This window comes from Hyaena hyaena, unplaced genomic scaffold (assembly GCF_003009895.1).
Source record: "Hyaena hyaena isolate Hyena2069 unplaced genomic scaffold, ASM300989v1 scaffold_1494, whole genome shotgun sequence".
Taxonomy (NCBI): domain Eukaryota; kingdom Metazoa; phylum Chordata; class Mammalia; order Carnivora; family Hyaenidae; genus Hyaena; species Hyaena hyaena.
This window is the reverse complement of record NW_024082126.1, coordinates 1-17,570: the sequence shown is the minus strand read 5'-3', so window position 1 is coordinate 17,570 and position 17,570 is coordinate 1. Positions and strand designations below refer to the sequence as shown.

General features: G+C 37.6%; 1 protein-coding gene across 1 annotated transcript in view; it reads left to right on the top strand.

Annotated features, from left to right (window-relative positions):
* Positions 1–17,564, top strand: part of LOC120225731 (nebulin) — a gene marked incomplete at its 3' end in the record, with an annotated part of 101,507 nt that extends 83,943 nt beyond the window's left edge. The window contains exons 54-67 of the mRNA XM_039223898.1: positions 1,143–1,250; positions 1,534–1,845; positions 2,285–2,488; positions 3,040–3,144; positions 3,231–3,338; positions 4,804–5,115; positions 5,401–5,604; positions 6,061–6,165; positions 9,542–9,649; positions 11,248–11,559; positions 14,043–14,246; positions 14,562–14,666; positions 16,174–16,281; positions 17,472–17,564. Of these exons, the coding sequence (XP_039079829.1) occupies positions 1,143–1,250; positions 1,534–1,845; positions 2,285–2,488; positions 3,040–3,144; positions 3,231–3,338; positions 4,804–5,115; positions 5,401–5,604; positions 6,061–6,165; positions 9,542–9,649; positions 11,248–11,559; positions 14,043–14,246; positions 14,562–14,666; positions 16,174–16,281; positions 17,472–17,564 (2,388 nt within the window). The remainder of the gene's footprint in view (positions 1–1,142; positions 1,251–1,533; positions 1,846–2,284; positions 2,489–3,039; positions 3,145–3,230; positions 3,339–4,803; positions 5,116–5,400; positions 5,605–6,060; positions 6,166–9,541; positions 9,650–11,247; positions 11,560–14,042; positions 14,247–14,561; positions 14,667–16,173; positions 16,282–17,471) is intronic.
* Positions 17,565–17,570: the final 6 nt, after the last annotated feature.

Below are 17,570 nucleotides of genomic sequence, written 5' to 3'. Positions count from 1 at the left end.
CTAAGGCAGTGAATTATTTGGAAGTAATCTGAATGTCTGAATCATTTTAATTAATAAACTACATGTGACTTAAATTTCTTATTTAGTAGCTTTTAGCTTAAATATCTAATTAGCACTCTGTGTCTCAGGCAGAGTTAAGGGTGTGTGCTGTCTGTTCCTTGTAGTCCTTTATTGCACATATCATCATAATGTAATGGTTTATATTGCTCTCCCCTATGTGGACGGGTGCTTCTCAGAGTCAGAGACAATTTGTGTTGGTATTGGGCCTGCAGTGTTTAGCTAGTATGTTGCCCAACATACATGAAATTTCAAATGAACAATCATAAAAAAACCATTAAGGAGAATTCCATTTTTATTTTTATTATCGTCATAGCATGATCTCCTGAAATCTGTGGATGTAAAAATTAAATATTTTAAAGACAAAACTCTAATAGAAAGACTTAAACATTAAATAATGTATTAGAATAATGCCACATGACTAAAATATAAACACGTTCCAGGATCAATAGGCATTTTAAACCACCTGATTTCTGGATAGAATGCATTAAATTTTCACTTGTTTAATTATGTAACAAATCTGAAGAAGCAAATTGTTTCATTTAAACTTTTTAAATTCAACATTTAAAGTTTCTTCCCCAAAATCTTAGATTTAAAAAATTATGAAGGATTTTGTTTCTTACCTACAGATGTGGATCCTGCTATGGACAGCCCTATATTGTGAAATAGACTCTATTTTATAATGCCTGAGCCACATGAAGAGACAGCCCATTAGGCTTAATTTTTCCCCACTAAAGTCATTGCTCTCTTCTAACAAAAACCTCTAGTGAAACACTCAAAGGTAATTGGAAAATGGCACCTAAAGGATATTTTATTTCCTTTCTCTATCAATTTGCTTCTGCTTCATACTCAGAAGTATTTGGGAAGAGCTGATATTTAATTCTGTTGATCTGGGTAATTAAATAGCTTTAAGGTTTAAAATAGGATCTGTAGCAATCAATGGGCACAATTTCCAATTACATTTGAGTGTTCTAGAGCAGATAGTATTGTCAGGGAGTCTTTAAATATTTAGTATGTTGCATTCATTCTGCTACAGTTGTTTCTGGAAAATAGTTTTTCCCAAAGTGATCTTCATCTCTTAACAGAAACTCTACCGAATGGGTTATGAGGAATTGAAGAAAAAAGGTTACGATCTCCCCCTTGATGCCATACCAATCAAAGCAGCAAAAGCATCCCGAGAAATTGCCAGTGAAGTAAGACTTTATCCCCTGTTTATACTGATTTGATTGCAATTTATCACTTTAAAGCATTCTCGATTTAATTTTAAATTGAAAAGAATCTTCCAAGGAATAACAAATTAAAACAGAGTGAAATGATCCTAGAGATGTGGGGTGGGATAAGGACAAACTCAAAGTATTTGTAGCTGGAATTTGTATGAAGTTTATTAAGTATGATATTTGTAGCTGGAGTTAATGTGCTTTGTAATTGCAGCATAAGTTAATCTTGAAAGGAATAAGATATATTTTTTTCCTTTAGTACAAGTACAAGGAAGGCTTTCGCAAGCAACTTGGCCACCATATTGGAGCCCGGGACATCAAAGATGACCCTAAGATGATGTGGTCCATGCACGTGGCCAAGATCCAGAGTGACAGGGAGTACAAGAAGGACTTTGAGAAGTGGAAGACCAAGTTCAGCAGCCCAGTAGACATGCTGGGGTTGGTGCTGGCCAAGAAGTGCCAGACCCTGGTCAGTGATGTGGACTATAAGAACTATCTACATCAGTGGACATGCCTGCCTGACCAGAATGATGTCACCCATGCTCGGCAGGCCTATGACCTCCAGAGTGATGTGAGTCCAAGATTTTCCTTTGGCCAACTAAACACCATAACCACTTTCCTAAGAATCAAATTTTCCCTAAAGTAAGGGGAGTTGAGTCTACACAACTGAGTTCTATATCCCTAGATTAATGCCCACACCCTATCTAAGGTCCCAAATATCTGGAGGCACCAATACCCACAGAGAAAGAGCAGGCAAAGCCCCCTTTGCTTTGGTTAAAGACTCTGATATGTTGATCTAGAAGAGTTGGATCACTCTCTTTGTTCTGCCATTTTAAATGTTTTCCAAAATATGCTTCTAATTTGAATATTCCATTGATTCATAAGACATACTAAAATTGTAAATTTCCCAAGCATTCAAGCATGAGAATATGTAGTAAAATATAATACATAATTTTATTTCTTTAGGGGCATATACTTATGCTTTGGTGGTTTGTCATTTACAATTTCAGAATTTGTACAAGTCTGACCTTCAGTGGCTAAGAGGCATTGGCTGGCTACCCAGTGGCTCTCTTGAGGATGAGAAGAACAAGAGAGCTTCCCAGATTTTGAGTGATCATGTTTACCGTCAGCACCCAGATAAATTCAAGTTTTCAAGCCTTATGGACTCCATCCCAATGGTTTTGGCAAAAAACAATGCTATTACCATGAACCATGTAAGTCTTCACTTGAATGGGGTGTTTGTGTGTGTGTGTGTGTGTGTGTGTGTGTGTGTGTGTGTAAACACGGTAATCTGTTTTTATAAAAGAAAAATCATATTTAGTTATATTGCTTCACACTAAAGTGGTTTTTACATGCCGTATGCTTCTTACTGATATAAGACATCTAGACCTAAAGATGTCACAAATACAGGGGTGCCCAGGTGGCTCATTTGGTTAAGCATCCCACTCTTGATTTCAGTTCAGGCCGTATAATGATCTCAACATTTGTGGGTTCGAGTCCTGTGTCAGGCTCTATGATGACGGTGCAGAGCCTGCTTGGAATTCTCCCTTTCCTTCTCTCTCTGCCCCTTCCCCACTCATTCTCTCTCTCCCTCCCTCCTTCCCTATCTCTCCCTCTTTCTCAATAAATAAACGATTAAAAAAAAAGATGTCACTAATACCAGCTCACAGAGTAGACTGTCTTTACTCTCATTAAGAACCAGATTATTTTTATGTATCTGTTCATTACTAGCCTATACTAGTCACATCTTTTTTGTTTGTTGTAGCGCCTCTATACAGAAGCTTGGGATAAAGACAAAACCACTGTCCACATTATGCCAGATACTCCTGAAGTTTTACTAGCTAAACAAAACAAAATAAATTACAGTGAGGTAAGCAATATATTCCTTGTGCATGATGCATTTTGCTTATACTGCACTTTACAAGTCAAACTTATGATGATCTGTGTCTTTCTCAGAAACTGTATAAACTTGGCCTAGAAGAAGCCAAAAAGAAAGGCTATGATATGCGGTTGGATGCCATTCCCATTAGGGCAGCCAAGGCCTCCAGAGACATTGCAAGTGAAGTAAGTGCATCTAAAAAGTTCTTTGCCTTGGCTTTGGCTCAGATGTCTTTCTCTTTCCTGAATATATAGTAGAGCAAGTAAGCTATGAGGTTAAAGTTCTTGCTAACAGTCTTTTTTTTTTTTTTTTTTTTGTATGTTATAGCTTTATTTCAGCAGAGTTTAAGCCAGACTTTTAGCGATACAAACAAAATAACATATTAAAAAGTGATGTGAAATATATTTTAGAAAAGATCTTTGATAATTGGGCAGTTGTCAGAAGATCTTGAGTGTCATTTGATGAATCAGGCCCTTTAGCAGTTGATATTGGCTCTTGGGATATTGGGGTTGGGGCATTACATTTCCCTTTTACTTAGTTCTATCTTCTTAGACCAGGGAACAAGTTTCAGATCCATGTCTTCAGAATAACACAGGTTAGTATTGGCTCAGCTGGGTGAGCCACAAGTTGAGGCAAGAATGGAAATGTCATTCGTTTAAGAAGCCTTTGCTGATGTCGGTTAAATGATGTTCCAGACACTGTATTAGGCCCTTGTCCATGACGGTGAACAAGATGTTTGGTTGCAAAGAGAATGTGCTCAACACTCGTTGGCAGTGTGTACCATCCTATGGGATGGGTCTAACAGTCTTTTTTCTAAGTAAAATAATGGTAATGAAATTCTCAACACAAAGCTATCTTTGAGTCCATAGCAACATGCATTTCAAAATACTGTCCATTTCCTGCTGAACAAAAACATTAGATACTTGACTATAGTTCAGACACCCTTTGGGCTATTCCACATGATATATTCATATATACAATTGAATTCATTGTAGGATTCCTTCAGAAAAAAATCCATGCCTTATGAACCAGTGAACCTATAAGGGGTGAGTGAATGGGACACATTATTCATTATCCATCCACACATACCATATGTTTACTTCTGTGTCCAGTGATTGGTTGCCAACATTTATTTTAAGTGACAGCTTTGCTCACATTTCTAGAAATGTTTATCTTTCTATTTCATTAGTCCATGAGCTTAAAAATATATTTTCCATTTCCAAAATATGGGAAGTAACCATCATAATTTAAAAATGTTTAATAATCAGAGAAGGGTTAAAAGTATTAACAGATAGCAACATAAGGTAATATCTGCTGCCATTAAAATTCATGTTTGTAGAGAATATTTTATGACACAAGAATGCTTATTCAATAAAAAAAAAAGCAGGTATATACAATAGGACTCCTAATTTTATTCTGCCATACACACACACTCTAAAAATCCGTTTTAAAATGATTGTCACTGAATGGTAGAATAATGTCTTTATTTTCATTTTTGTATCCATTTTCATTTTCTAAAGGGTTTACAAAGTGCATATATATATATGTTCAGGAGGAAATCATTACATTTTTAATGAATAGGAAAATTGGGGCCTAGTAACTGCTTTTTGCTAACAGCCAAAATAGTTGACTGTGTTTTTTTTCTTCTAGTTCAAGTACAAAGAAGGCTATCGTCAGCAGCTTGGCCATCACATTGGTGCCCGAGCAATACATGATGATCCTAAAATGATGTGGTCCATGCACGTGGCCAAGATCCAGAGTGACAGGGAGTACAAGAAGGACTTTGAGAAGTGGAAGACCAAGTTCAGCAGCCCAGTGGACATGTTGGGGGTTGTTCTGGCCAAGAAGTGCCAGACCTTAGTCAGTGACATAGACTATAAGAACTACCTGCATGAATGGACATGCCTGCCTGACCAGAACGACGTCATCCATGCTCGGCAAGCCTATGATCTCCAGAGCGATGTGAGTACCTAAGAATCATAATGATGTGCAAAAGTGAATTAACAGTCCTTGGAGAAGGTAGCGATAGGTGGAACCAAGCTTACCAGCTCCTGTAAGGCAGGAATAGCATTTCTTCTTTCCTTGTGTGGACTAATTATTTAAACTTCCAGACCAAAAAAGAGTGTTGTCAGACATGCTGTCTCTCTATTAAGCTGAATTTTCAAGAATGATCTTTATTTCATATCCTTTGATAAAAATATTTTCCCAATGCAAAAATAAAATTTTATTGGCTATTTGTGTCAACAGAATATGTACAAGTCGGATCTCCAATGGTTGAGAGGCATCGGCTGGGTTCCTATTGGCTCTTTGGATGTGGAAAAATGCAAAAGGGCATCTGAAATTTTGAGTGATAAAATCTATCGCCAACCTCCAGACAGATTCAAATTTACCAGTGTGACTGATTCTTTGGAACAAGTGTTAGCCAAGAATAATGCCATTAACATGAACAAGGTAAGGCTTCAAAATTCAGAGAACCAAAGTAGGAGGACCCCTAAAAGCAAAGTCAAAGAAAAAGAAATGTAATCAGGAAAAGAAAGAAAGCATTGAGCAACAAAAGACTATCTATCTAATCTATCTACCCATCCATCCATATCTATTTATCTGATATATGTAGCATTTATATTTATTTACTTCAGTAATTATGGTTTTGCTAAAAAACATTTTTATGGAAGATTTTCTTTGCATAAAAGTTATCCTCAATTTCCTTTTGCTAACATACATTTAAGAAGATCATAAGTCACTCAAATATCTGTTCTATGAACTGATTACTTGAAGATGTGTCTACCATACATGCGTATAAAATGCATAACCTCTTGTTATTTTTGTTTATAAAATTCTTGTGGCCCTAAATTCTTATTAACTATACACTGAATTTTTTTCCGATGCCTTAAATATTTTCTTTGATAGCGTTTATACACGGAAGCATGGGACAAAGACAAGACCCAGATCCACATCATGCCAGACACACCAGAAATTATGTTGGCAAGAATGAACAAAATCAACTACAGTGAGGTAGGAGCAGATACTAATTCTATGGAGTTTGCATGTGGTTTCTTATTTCAGTTAATCTGTCCCAGATGAGGTAATACTAAATAACAGTTGTATAAAGAATCTTTTTTCTTGCTCAGTGTGAATAGCAACTCCTGCATTTCTCAGTTCTCATCCTAAACATCAAACTTCAAGTAATATGAATTATCACTTACAAAGTGACAATAATAAGAACTAATGATTTAAGCAGTAACCATAAGAATTATCAAAGCTTTTTCTTTTATTAATTTTTTTAATTGGGAAATTAGCAATAGATTGTACATTTATCACCTCCTTATGCTGTATCACTGTGCTAAGTCTATTTTCCATATATGATTTATTTTTTCCAAATTGTGGTTTAAAGTCAATTTTTAAGATTTTTAATGTATAAAATTAAGTCAGGGTTAAAATTACAGTATTATCAAATAACACTGAGAGAAGGAGACAGAAACAGAGGATCTGCCAGGGTATATATCAGCGAGCCCATTTCCTTTTCACCCTCTGTGAGCATGGGGCCATGTGCCTTCATGTCAGAACCACAGATGTTTTAGCCTGAGAGGTCAGCCTCTCTTCTAGTACAAGAGTCCCCACCTAACAGGTTGTCATCCTGCCTTTGCTTAAGTGTTGTTAGTGACAACGAATTTATCTCTTAAATCAGCCCATGTGTTGTGGAAAAATTCCATTAGAATATGCTTATGGGGGCACCTGGGTGGCTCAGTCGGTTAAGCCTCCGACTTTGGCTCAGGTTATGATCTCATGGTTCGTGGGCTCCAGCCCTTCGTCGGGCTCTCTGCTGACAGCTAGCTCAGAGCTTGGAGCCTGTTTCGGATTCTGTGTCTCCCTCTCTCTCTGACCCTCCCCTGTTCACACTGTCTCTCTCTCTCAGAAATAATTAAAAAATATTAAAAAAAAATATGCTTGTGATGTATTGAGTCAAACTTCTCAAACTGCAGACGTCTATAGTCTCCTGAGACTATGCAAAAGCAGTCTCTGCCAACTCCATGGAGATGAGCATGGCTACTGTGGTGCCTCCCCTGCCACCTCACCCCAAGTTCACTTTCTAATCCAACATCCCCAGTTCCTGGGCATTCTTCACATGACACTCCTGCTAGAATGTGACCCTCCAAACCAAACAAAATTCTGCAAGTACAGAATATAGTTGACATCTTATTTCCTCTTATGGACATTTGACCTCCATTTCTGCATTGGGAGCTATACCACTGCTGGGGCACATGGAGCTTGGGATCAGCTGAAACCCTAAGACATTTTGCTTGGGCTTAAGCTAGGTTTCCTCTAGCCTGAATTTACACATTAGGCAACTTAAATTCGGTTTAAAATCAGTTTAAAGATTGACATTTATCTCTGTGCAATTTCTTCTTCTTAGATTAAGCCTATTGGTTTAAGCCTGTGGAGATTTTTATGAACCTACATAATCTTTCTGTCAGCTGATGTACGAGTTATTTCTCCCAGCTTTGTGCTACCAGCAAAGAAAATAACGTTTATTTGAAAACATAAGTCAACCATATATTACTCTTCTGCATGATATAACATAAGAGAATTTAGCTAGATGAGCCACCCTCTTAAGTCATTTTATTATGGAAAGTATAAACTAATTTTAGCACTTACATAACTAACTTTCAACTGTCACCAGAAACAAAAAAACATCAAGTCCTACTTGCAAAGCAAAAAAGAGTGAATTTTTTAGCAAAAGCTATGACATAAGTGCTGTATTGTTACAGGAAAGCATGTATTGCATGTGTTGGAATTTAAGGAGACAAAGAGCCTCTGTAAGTAGCCACTCAGCATTTCTGGAATTCTGGACTCTGTCTTTGCTACAGAAGCTCAGAGATGCTGTACTGTTGCTGTTGGTTGGAAGAGACCCAGGGAGAATGCCCTGAACTGAATGCCTAACCTACCCCGGCTGCTTTCTTGGTCTTTTCTCTCTCAGATTAGTTCAATTCTTTTGTAATTTTTTTCCATTTAGGATAGGAAGATAAAATGCAGATTTATTTGACTTGATTTGATTATGTCACTCTTCCTCAAAGATTATTGATGGTTTCCTATTTCCTGTGGAATCAAGCACAAACTTGTTTTAGCACCAAGCCTTCAGTCCAACTCCAGATTCTTTTGTCTTCTCTTGCACTTATCCCTGGCACTGCTCCCCCCTTTCTTTGATACTCCTGCACCATCACTCCCTTGTGCTTTGATTTATGCAACTCCCTCTGCCCTTGACTCCCATCTCAGTCTCCTGAAACCATACTCATTACTCATCACTCAAGGTCTAATGCAAAGATCAATCCGTCTGCAGGAACTTTCCTGATTCTTTTTTTTTTTTTTTGAAGTTTATTTATTATTGAGACAGAAACAGAGCATGAATAGGGGAGGGGCAGAGAGAGAGGGAGACACAGAATCTGAAACAGGCTCCAGGCTCCGAGCTGTCAGCACAGAGCTTGACACGGTGCTCGAATCCACAAACTCTGAGATCATGACCTGAGCCGAAGTCGGATGCTTAGCAGACTGAGCCACCCAGGTGCCCCACTTTCCTGATTCTTAATTCAGGATTAATTACTCCTTCCTGGAGCTCTTTCCTAACAGTATGGTTAAATCACCTTTATTGGTAGCCTAGTCTGTAGGTTATCAGTCTTTTCGTCAGTTCTCCCTGAAACCCTGATGATGGGAGAGGCCTCATACTCTTCTTTGAGTCCCACACAGTCACAGCACAAAATTGGGGCAGAATAGGTGTAGAGTGAATTAATTTCCATGATCAATAGTTAATCAAGTCTTTCCCTCTATATCCATATTTTGCCACCTTAGACCCATGAGTTTCAGCTTAATTTTTTAGTTCTCTTCAAAACTGATTCATTAGGGGTACCTGGGTGGCTCAGTCAGTTAAGCATCCTACTCTTGGTTTCAGCTTAGGTCATGATCTCATGGTTTTGTGACTTCGAGCCCCACATTGGGCTCCATGCTGACAGTGCAGAGCTTGCTTGGGATTCTTTTCTCCCCCTCTCTCTACCCCTCCCTGACTCATGCTATCTCTGCCTCTCTCAAAATAAATAAATAAACTTAAAAAAAACTGATTCATGGGTATAACTAAAAATTTTGAAACACTGGGTAATATTTATATTTAGTTAATTCAAAATAAGTCTTAAAGTACAAAACAAAGCTGCAATGTTCTATATATGTATCCTTTTTAAGTCTACAGCAAATAACGCAAAGGCTTAGAAGTCTCAGAATAAGATTAGTATAGGTGCCTACCTAGGAAGAACTTAGTGAATTATTTTAGTCACCTGTCAGTTTTTGGATAAGAATGTCAAAATCTAACTGATGTATAATTATATATTCTTTTGCCCCAATTTAGAGTCTGTATAAACTTGCCCATGAAGAAGCAAAGAAGAAAGGCTATGACCTGCGAAGCGATGCCATCCCAATCGTGGCAGCCAAGGCCTCCAGGGACATTGCCAGTGATGTGAGTTTCAGTATTGCCCCAAGTTTATAATCAGTCTGAACTGACACTTATACTGAACTAAATCTTCAAAAAGAACTTCTTGCCCTTGGAAACATGACCTATTGTATTTATGTGGGATTTTTCAAAAAACCTAGTTTTGAAGGAAGTGAAAAATTGGATGTTCATAAAAGGGGTTATAACTTTTAGGACACAGTATATTCAATGGACACTGACCCACCAAAAATGGAGAAAGATCCACTCATGGAAATTACTAGAGTACAGCTGCAGGCTTGGAGATCTAAAAATTAACACCATGCTTATGGAAAGTATAACTCATAAACTTAAGTACTCCCAGTGAGAATCAGGTCCTGGCTCTGTATAACATTTTAATATACAATATTCACAAAATTGATTTGACACTTGATTTTGTAATTCACCCTTTTAAGATTAAAAACGAAGGCAGTTGATTGATACCAGAGGTGGCTACTAACCTAAGGTTGTACCCTTAATAACAGCTCCTGGCTGTCTAACACATACCTCCCAGAATAAAATCATCATCCTTTCATGGTGCCTCAGAAGATTCTTGTCGAACAGACCACTGCTCTAAATATCAAGGCCCACTATTTTGGAATATGGTAATACGGTGCCCTTAATGTTGTGTTAGTGACTCACTTTAGTTTATGTATGTTGGACCTTCCCCACAAATGGATTTATGTCAATAATAATAGCAGGAATAACTAGGAAGTGTTGAGAACTCTGTGCTAAGAGCTCGACATGCATTATCTTATGTACACTTCATAACTGTCCTAGGGTATAAGTATTGTCATTATCCCTGTTTTGTGGGTTGCTGAAGCAACTTGTCTAAAATCAAACTCCTTGTAGGTGGTGGAGTTGAAACTCCAGACAACCTCATTACTTCCCATTCTACCATATTGCCTCCTGCTGACCCATCTATACTATCTTTGAGACTAGAGGCATGTGTTTTGAATAACTGGCTTAGATCCCAAGACATCATTGGACATGGAATGGTAAAAATATTCTTGGCCCATCTGGGGCTAGAACCCATGAGTTTTCTAGAGCATGTTCTAACCATTTGGACTGCTACATCAGCTTTACTAGTATAATAATACTAGTATTATATTAATACACTAATGGTATACTCTTACTTTATTATCTTATAGTAACTAGTATACTAGTACTAAACTTGGTCCTTGACCTAGAGTCCTTCATCCTTCTAGTAACCAGATACTCATTTTATGACTTATTACACACACCATGTTATCAGGTGCGACTCGTTCCTGACATGCTTTTAGTGCCTAAAATTCATTTGTCCTAGTTTCCTTATTCAAATGGCCTCTAACCCTGTGAGCACAACCTGCCTCCAAAATTATTCCTTATTATTAGGCCAGAGGTGATTTTGAGGATGCATTACAATTACACAGATTCCATCTACGTTCTTAGCTCTGTAAGATTCAAGGGTAAAGGTCAAGATACCAGCTTGATTAACGTTTATTAGAAAAAGCCAACTTACAGTTTTGATGTAAGCAAGGTGATTTTGTACACACTTTTGACCTTGAAGGACTTATGATAAAAACCTGATTTGTGTGTTTTCATCTCAGTACATATACAAAGATGGTTACCGCAAGCAACTTGGCCACCACATTGGAGCCCGGGACATCAAGGATGACCCCAAGATGATGTGGTCCATGCATGTGGCCAAGATCCAGAGTGACAGGGAGTACAAGAAGGACTTTGAGAAGTGGAAGACCAAGTTCAGCAGCCCAGTGGACATGTTGGGGGTTGTTCTGGCCAAGAAGTGCCAGACCTTAGTCAGTGACATAGACTATAAGAACTACCTGCATGAGTGGATATGCCTGCCTGACCAGAACGACGTCATCCATGCTCGGCAGGCCTATGACCTCCAGAGCGATGTGAGTACAGCATCTATAAAAGTGCTGTGTTCAGCTATATAAAAGTTATCCTTTATATGCAGCCCATTGGCTTATTTAAGCTAGGATTTATTGATCATTGAATGAGATTTGAATCAGTGTATAGTTTTATTGCTTTATTATAAGTACGTTTAATAGCATTTATAAGGAAGGGAAGTTTAAGAACAGGATTTGGTCTTTTAAAAACACAACCAAAATTAAGCAATATTTCAAAGTCCACCAGATGGAGACATTCTCTTTTATTCTTTTAAGGGGGTAGAAACAACACATTTTTATTAAAAAAAAAATTACTATGAAATTTGTTTTTCGCATTTTGCAAACCAGATGAGGTTATAGTTAGTAGAATTCTAATGCCTGTTACAGTGCTAATTTTATTCTTATGAAACAAAGTTGCTATGTTTGTAAGCTATTGGATCAGTTAACTGGCATTTTCTTCTCTTAGCACGGCTCTCTGTAGATGGTCACGTGATAATGAGAGACACCCCCCCACCCCCATTACCTAGGGCTGTTGCTTTTAATATCAAATCTGGGTGTGAGAAGCACATTTCCTACAGTACATAGTTTCTAAATGTTTGAAGGGATTATTTAAGCATTAGAGGATTTTGGAAAATAAAGTTAAGTTTTAATTTATATTTAATTATTTTAGTTATTAATTAATAATTGGCCATTACTAGAAACTGTACAGCCCACCTGTGAAAATGCTCACATTTGTTCTATAGTTTTTGATATACAGAACCCTGGGTTTTGCAATTGTGTCTGAAAAGAAAGGCTTTCCCTGCACATGAAAGAGTTAAAATGGTTAATGCCACCTGAGGAGGTGACAACATTGATAGACTGCTTACATCTGTCTATTTGTTGAGTGCCTTTTCAAGATCAACTTCCCCCACACTGTGATGAGGCCTTAATGGCTATTTGAATGTTAACAGTCATTGGAAAGTTAAAAAGCACTCCAGAGGTATAAAGTGTTACTGTTTTCATTCTTGCTGTTTTTATTTAGGGGGCAATCAGTAATCCACATAGGGCAATTCCAATAGGCTTTTTGTGTCGACTGCAAAATATCAGTCTATATTTTCTACTTAGTTGCTGTTATGAGTAAAATCCTTCACATGAGCTGGGCAAATGTCCAATTCCTTTGTTGTGAAGTTGTGAAGTAGTTAATACTTAATGTGTTAACAAAACTCCTTAGCCGAAAAATGATTTAAAATAAATTGAGAGGGGTGCCTGGGTGGCTCAAATTGGTTAAGAGACCAGCTCTTGATTAAAGCTCAGGTCATGATCTTATGATTCAGGAGTTCAAGCCTAGGGTCGGCCTCTATGCTGAGAGCCTGCTTGGGATTCTCTGTCTCTCTCTGCCCCTCCCCCCCCCACTCTCTCTCTCTCTCTCTCTCTCTCTCTCTCTCTCTGAAAAATAAATAAACAAACTTAAAAAGAACACAGATTTTTATTTAAAAAAATAAATCGAGAGAGAAAGGTATGGAAAGACTATTCTGGAAAGAAGTCCATCTTCTTTTAAAAAAATTTTTTAATGTTTATTTTTTAGAGAAAAAGAGAAAAAAAAATGAGTAGGGGAGAGGTAGAAAGAGGGGGAGACAGAGGATCCAAAGCTTGCTCCATACTGACAGCACAGAGCCTGATGCAGGGCTCAAACCCACAAACCACGATATCATGACCTGGGCCAAAGTTGGATGTTTAACCAACTAAGTCACCCAGGCGCCCCCAAGAAGTCCATCTTCTTGTCCTGAGAACTTGGTGGAAAGAGACTGGGGCCTTAGACCAATGAAATGATCATCAATTGCCCTGAGCCTTGGATAGTGTTAAAGCCATGAAGTTCTGCCTCAATATTTCAGGGGCTCTACATCATTGCTATATATATACACTTTTTGTTTATTTCTAAAGAGCTCTACAGATATTTTGAAACCAGAAAAAATACATAGAAGGCAATAAAATCCAACATAATCCAATCACTGAAAAAAGTTCACTCCTACTCATATTAATTATCCACATACATTGTTTTATGCTTTTCTTTCTTGTAATGTTATATTAATTACCTATCTGCAAGTAAACAATATTCTTTAAAATAAGGCTGTTAGTAGCTTCAGAGGATTTCATTTGACTAGGCCTAACCTTTATTTACTGTTGTTGGACATACCTGTGGATTCTCCCACTCTGGGCTGGCATTGTTTTCCTGTACACATGGGCATTGTAGTAACATTCACTGAACTGACTGATAGTAATTTGGATCAGTCCTCTCCTTACCACCAGAAATATATGGTCAGTTTTTGTTATGGCTAGGAGATGTTTCTGGGTCATTTTTGAACATAGTTCCCCTTTTGGTCTAACACCATGAGCTTGTTTTCTATGAAAATACAACTTCTAATATCATACGTTATTACTGATTGCACTGGCATTTTTACCATAAATCTTTTAGTCTTGCTGAAGAGTTTCTGCCGTTTTCATCTTTACAGAACATCTACAAATCAGATCTCCAGTGGCTGAGAGGTATTGGCTGGGTCCCCATTGGGTCTGTGGATGTGGTCATGTGCAAGAGAGCTGCGGAGATACTGAGTGACAACATCTACCGCCAGCCTCCAGACAAGCTGAAATTCACCAGTGTGCCTGATTCCCTGGAGCAGGTGCTGGCCAAGAACAATGCCATCAATATGAACAAGGTGAGCCCCAGCTACCTCAGGCTTCTCCAAGATTCCAAAAGATGCTATAATCCTCGAACAATTAGTGCAGTTAAAATTATCCAGTGAAGTGTGTAGGGTCATATTTACCTCCTAAATTATATACTTGAAATCCTCTAAATAATTTCTACTATTCCCAATTATAGCTTTGATCAGTAGTGTTAAGACTCAAACCTCCAATTTGAATACCTTATATCCAAGTTTGGTTTGCTTTTCCTAATTACATTAATAATAATCATGCTTAACTTTTTGTAATTCCCATTTCAAATAGTACTCTATCAACATCTTCTTTGACAGCGTTTATACACAGAGGCCTGGGACAAAGACAAGACTCAAGTTCATATAATGCCTGATACCCCAGAGATCATGTTGGCAAGGCAGAACAAACTCAACTACAGCGAGGTAAGGGCCAAATCCTGTGGTGCAGCACCACGTGTGTATCGTTGTTACTCTTTGTTTTCCCCATACATACTTCTTTGGAGATTCTCAGGCCTCAGCGATCATGGTGCCTGTGGCTCTGTGACATGAACACTCAGCCCATCTAGGCTTTTATTTCTGGGTTGAATATTATATGCTATAGGATTCTGTGGGCAAACTGAAGTTGCATTACCTGTTTAGTTTATGGCCACTGCTGGTGTGGGTCAATGGGACTGAGTAGCATTTTTGGCATTTCCAAGGCGGTAGGATAGCCTGATAAAATAGTGACCTAATATTTCTACTGAAATACTATTTGTCATTTACCTAAAATACAAGTCCAGCTGGCATGCTAGCTTTGTAGTTGCTAAATCTGGCAATCTTGCCAACGGGACTTCTAATGATATGTAACTTTTCCATACCTGGATCCTCAATACAATTGAGAGGTAAAACAAAGGAATATGAATAGAAGTTGAAATCTCAGATTTTTTTACAACTAAAATTAAGTTCAAGGATATATTTGAATGAGAACAAAATGAGCCTAACTGAACCTCAGAATTAGGTTCCCATTCAGGCAGAGGCCACACTAGAACAGGGCAATTAGCTAAACTCCACTCAAGGGTAAGATCTTGCTTAGAGCCCAGAAAAACAGAGGCACTGGGCTTAGTCCCAGAGGGGGCAGATCAGAGCTGAGTGGGAAGTACCTAGTCATTCCATTCCTACTATTTAAATAAATCAGTAAGTCAGTGATTCACAGCAGTGAGTAAAAGGGCAGAAAAAGGAGAAAGGTCAGAGAAGAAAATTGAGCTCATTCTATAGAAAGAAAGCTTCAGGTGTGGGGAAAAAAAAGTATTCTCTGTTAACAGCACTGGACTTTTTAAAGGTAAAATGCAGTTTATTTTAGGCACATGGTTTACTAATATGATATAGCCAAAATTTAGAATCTTAAAGTTGTGATTATAGTCCAGTTAGCTGTTTTAAATGGTACATCAGTCTTTTCCTCCTTTGTTTTTTAAACATTATAAAGTATTACATGATTGTGGAAAATGTTTTCAGCAATAAAGGAATGAATGAAGGTATGTGAGTTTATATATTTTATATATAAATTAACAATATTAAACATTGTTCTGTAATTTTTTCAGTTAAAAATAGGTATAGATTGATACTCTGTAAATTGACCTATACTACTATATTATATTAATCTATGTTAATAGGCATAATATAACAAACTACATGATATATATTAACCTACAAAGTATATGATGGATTAAAATATTAATCTATGTTAATACCCATAGATTAATGTTGATCTCATTGATTCCTAAAGCTAAGTATTTGGGGGGGTTATAAGATATAATTTATTTGCTTCCAACATTGCTGGAAACTTAGTTGTTTCCAGACCCTGTCCTTTTAAAAATTACTTGGTATGTCACTTAATAATCTCCAAATTGTTACTGTCAAATCTTTTACTTTAACTCTGACTTTCTTTCTATAGACTCTGTATAAACTCGCCAATGAAGAAGCAAAGAAGAAAGGCTATGACCTGCGAAGCGATGCCATCCCAATCGTGGCAGCCAAGGCATCCAGGGACATTGCCAGTGATGTGAGTAGCCACACTCCATGCATGTACACTGCTGTATAGGGTTGGGAGCAAATGATCATCAGTACAGCAGGGAGATTCACCTATGCACCAGTTAAAGCACACATATTGTGCTTTAAATGAAAAAAAAATGTTCTTCACTGAAAAAAGCTCTTTTATGTTTTTAATTCCAAAAAGTTTAAAATCAGGCCCCATAGGTGGATGGGGTATCCTAAACTTTAGTATAAAATTGAATTTGAATCTATGGTTGTTCATACTATAATTATAGATATTTCTTATAGAAATAAGAAAATGTCAGAAGAGTTAAAAAAAAAAAATTTGGTTACATATGTTGGCTCAACATCAAAAAAAGACCTGGTTCAGCCAGGTCTAGGAAAATGTACCTTTCCTTAATCTTGCTCTGGATTTTTGTCAACTCAGTCTTTGGAAAACTACCTTAAGTGCTTCCTTTGAGCTCTTTTTAAATGAAAACAGAAAAACAAAGACAACCAAAGACAGTAAAATGGTAATTCTGATTTCTTGCTGTCTCTGAAAGAAGTGAGTCCTTCAGTGACGAATTCAGATTTCCCTACATATACGTTAGGATTTGTGGGGTGTTATTTCCTAAAGTGAAGATATCCATTCAGCCCTTACCACCATCACCACCACTAAAATGTGTTCTTGTAGTTATATAATGTTTTCTCACTCTAAGAATCCCAAGAAACCCCAGCCAAATTTGATCTCCAACGGAGCAGGGTATGCAGAATAGAAAATGCAAGCCAGTCCATTTTAAGGAGTCAGGTGATGCAGTGAGAGTCAACAGAGCTAGATTTGGGAGGTGTGACAGGTGGGCAAGGGCAAGGTAACAAGATACCTGTGGCCTGGAAAGTAACCTTCTCAAATCAAATGTAAATTTTCTGGGTTAGTGATTTCAGTGGCCCAAGATAAAGAAAAGGTAGCTTATGGTTCCAATTTATTTTCGGGAAGTGTTGCTGCCTTTTTTTTTTCCAGGGACTTAATGTCTGCAAACCTTAGAACTATGTAGTTGGCCTGTCTTCCCAGTAGAGTATTGCTGTGAAGTCAAATCAGAGTTTAGGATAAGAAGATAAGTGGATATTCAGATGGTTCCAAATTTAAAATAATGATGTTTTAAATCACTAAGATTTTAGCCCTTTCTAACATGTTTATCTTTTAAATGACTACTTTTATCTCAGTACATATACAAAGATGGTTACCGCAAGCAACTTGGCCACCACATTGGAGCCCGGGACATCAAGGATGACCCCAAGATGATGTGGTCCATGCATGTGGCC